Source organism: Urtica dioica, chromosome 5 (assembly GCF_054948205.1).
Source record: "Urtica dioica subsp. dioica isolate 48M chromosome 5, U.dioica_male_clone48M_v1_H2, whole genome shotgun sequence".
NCBI lineage: Eukaryota > Viridiplantae > Streptophyta > Magnoliopsida > Rosales > Urticaceae > Urtica > Urtica dioica.
The window spans coordinates 13,547,750-13,550,301 of record NC_142760.1 but is presented as its reverse complement, the minus strand read 5'-3'; the positions used below and the strand labels follow the sequence as shown (position 1 = coordinate 13,550,301).

General features: G+C 42.3%; 1 protein-coding gene across 1 annotated transcript; it reads right to left on the bottom strand.

The window, feature by feature from the left end:
* Positions 1 to 1,689: 1,689 nt before the first annotated feature.
* LOC149397538 (uncharacterized) lies at positions 1,690 to 2,061 on the bottom strand. Its single transcript, XM_089614252.1, has one exon. The coding sequence runs from the start codon at positions 2,059 to 2,061 to the stop codon at positions 1,690 to 1,692; it is 372 nt and encodes a 123-aa protein (XP_089470378.1).
* Positions 2,062 to 2,552: the final 491 nt, after the last annotated feature.

Sequence of the window (2,552 nt, the reverse complement as noted above, 5' to 3'; positions counted from 1 at the left end):
AACCAGAATTTAAATTCTCGAACATTCTTAAATAAAGAATCCCTGAATGCAATCTCAAATCCAAAATTAAAACTCGAGTCTAACGCTATAAAGTGATAAACGACTCACGAGTGCGATCGAGCTCTAAAATCTCTTTCTGAATTCACTACTCTTGGGCTTCGACGCGCTCAGTTTCCGCCGATCTCGCTCGATTCTATCCGATCTGTGACTGAGCTGTGAAATTCAGAAATAAACACCGAGTCAATTTACAAATCCAATTCCCGACTCGACTTAGAACCCGAAATCAAAACTTGTCATACAATTCCATTCCAAAATAAAAAACGAACCAAACTTCAAAACCACTTCCAAATCACTTCTCAATTTCACAATCAACCAAAAATCAAATCGGGCATTAACTCAAAATAAGACCCCGAGATCAAATTTCATCAACCTAACTAGTGAACCAAAGCACATAACCAAGACCAAACTCACGGCCAAAGTAAACACACGGTCAAAATAAGAATTTCAAGACCAAAACAATCTAGGCCAAAACTACTCAGCCAAAGATAAGGCCCACAGCCAAAATCAAGTCACACAGCCAACAATGACACGGCCAAGCAAACAACCATAACCCAACACCGAAACCAAATCTCATCAATTCCAATCATCAACATCAAAACCCAGCGTAAATCACCCCGGAAACCAATTCAAAACCATCACCCACGCTCACAAATAGGAACCCCCAAATTAATTTATCCAAACCCTAACTCTTAAATTCAATTTGGGTAAGAGGGATTTCACCTTGCTTTTGGGAGAAATCAAACTCTTTGGTGCTCACTCTTCTCTTCACCGGCGTCCTCTATAGCTCGCGGCGGCTCAAGCTTCACGGCGGTCACTCGGTCTCAGCTGGACGGCGCGCGCGCGGCTCGGTGACGGAGCGCTGGGCGAGCGCGAGCAAGGAAGAAGAAGAGAGAGAAGGAGTGGTGCTGGGGGGTTGAGCGGCCGGAAAGAAAAGGCTTGGGTGGTCGTTGCCGATTGAATTTTTTTTTTCTTTGTTCTGGTTGTGTTGGAGCTCGCGCGGGTGAGAAGAAAAAAGAAAGAAGAATAAATAAGAGAAAGAGAAAGAGAGAGTGAGGTGGCCGAGAGAGAAGGAAAGAGAGAGGATAAGACCAACCGCGTGGCAGATCCTCATCGCGCCACATACGCACAGGTGGCCCACCCGGTTTGTGACACGTATCTCTTAAAACAGCCTCTCTTTACTCTTTTCTTTCAAATAGCTCCAAAAACGTTACAATCACGTCCTTGTCACAAAATTTTGTGACTAAAACCCGTTCTCGCTTGAACTTTTAATTAAGTTATTCAAACCGAGACTTTCCTCGTTCGTTCTTGATTAATTTAAATAGATTTAAGGTTTCTCGGAAATAATTCTCATCTTTGAGAATTTATTTCTTAAATTAAATTCCGGCATATTTCCTCGGAAAATAATTTATTATTCGAGACGAACTCGATAAACCCTTTATTTATTCCGAGATTTTCCATTACCTTAAAATAATTTAAATTAACTCTCTAAACTTCAACGTCCATAATTCATTCAAGAACTTACTTGTGAGACACGAAAGCTCATTTATTAACCGTAAATTACAAACGGCGAGATTCAAAAGTTTATCCTTTACAATCCCTACCCCCTTAAAAGAGTTTCGTCCTCGAAACTTAAAACAGAGTAGGGTACTTCTTTTGCATCTCACTCTCGAGCTCCCATGTAGCTTCTTCTACAGCATGCCTCTTCCACAAAACCTTGACCAAAGGAATGGTCTTATTCCTTAAAACTTTATCCTTGCGATCAAGAATCGTTACAACTGGCTCTTCATATCTGACTTCAGGAGAGATCTCAACCTCTTTCTCTTGTAGAACATGAGAAGGTTCAGACACGTACTTCTGTAACATGGACACGTGGAATACACCATAAAGGTTGGACATAGACGGCGGCAATGCCAAACGATAAGCTGTCTTGCCTACACGCTCAATGATCTCAAAAGGTCCAACATACCTTGGACTGAGCTTTCCTTTCTTTCCAAACCTCATAACTCTTCGCAAGGGTGAGATCTTCAGAAAAACATTCTCTCCTGCTTCTAAACTCAAGAGGCCTTCTACGCCTGTCAGCGTAGTTTCTCTAATGACTTTGTGACGTCTTTATTCGAGCTTGGATCTTCTTAACCGCTTCTATGGTTTGTTCAAGCATATCAGATCCAATAAACTTGCTCTCACTAGCTTCATCCCAATGAATTGGAGAGCGACACTTCTGTCCATACAAAGCTTCATACGGCACCATGCCAATCGTCGCTTGGTAGCTGCTGTTGTATGAGAATTTAGCTAGCGGAAGAAAACGACTTCACGAGCCCTGGAAGTCTAAAACACAAGCTCATAGCATGTCTTCCAACACTTGGATCATTCGTTCACTTTGACCATCGGTTTGCAGGTGAAAGACAGTACTAAACTTCAGGCGAGTCCCCAGGTCCTCTTGTAATCCCTTCCAGAACCTGGATGTGAAGCGAGCATCACGGTCAGAAACAAAT

Coding starts and splice junctions, on each gene's coding strand:
- LOC149397538 (XM_089614252.1), bottom strand. CDS start 2,061: ATGAGGTTTGGAAAGAAAGGAAAGCTCAGTCCAAGGTATGTTGGACCT.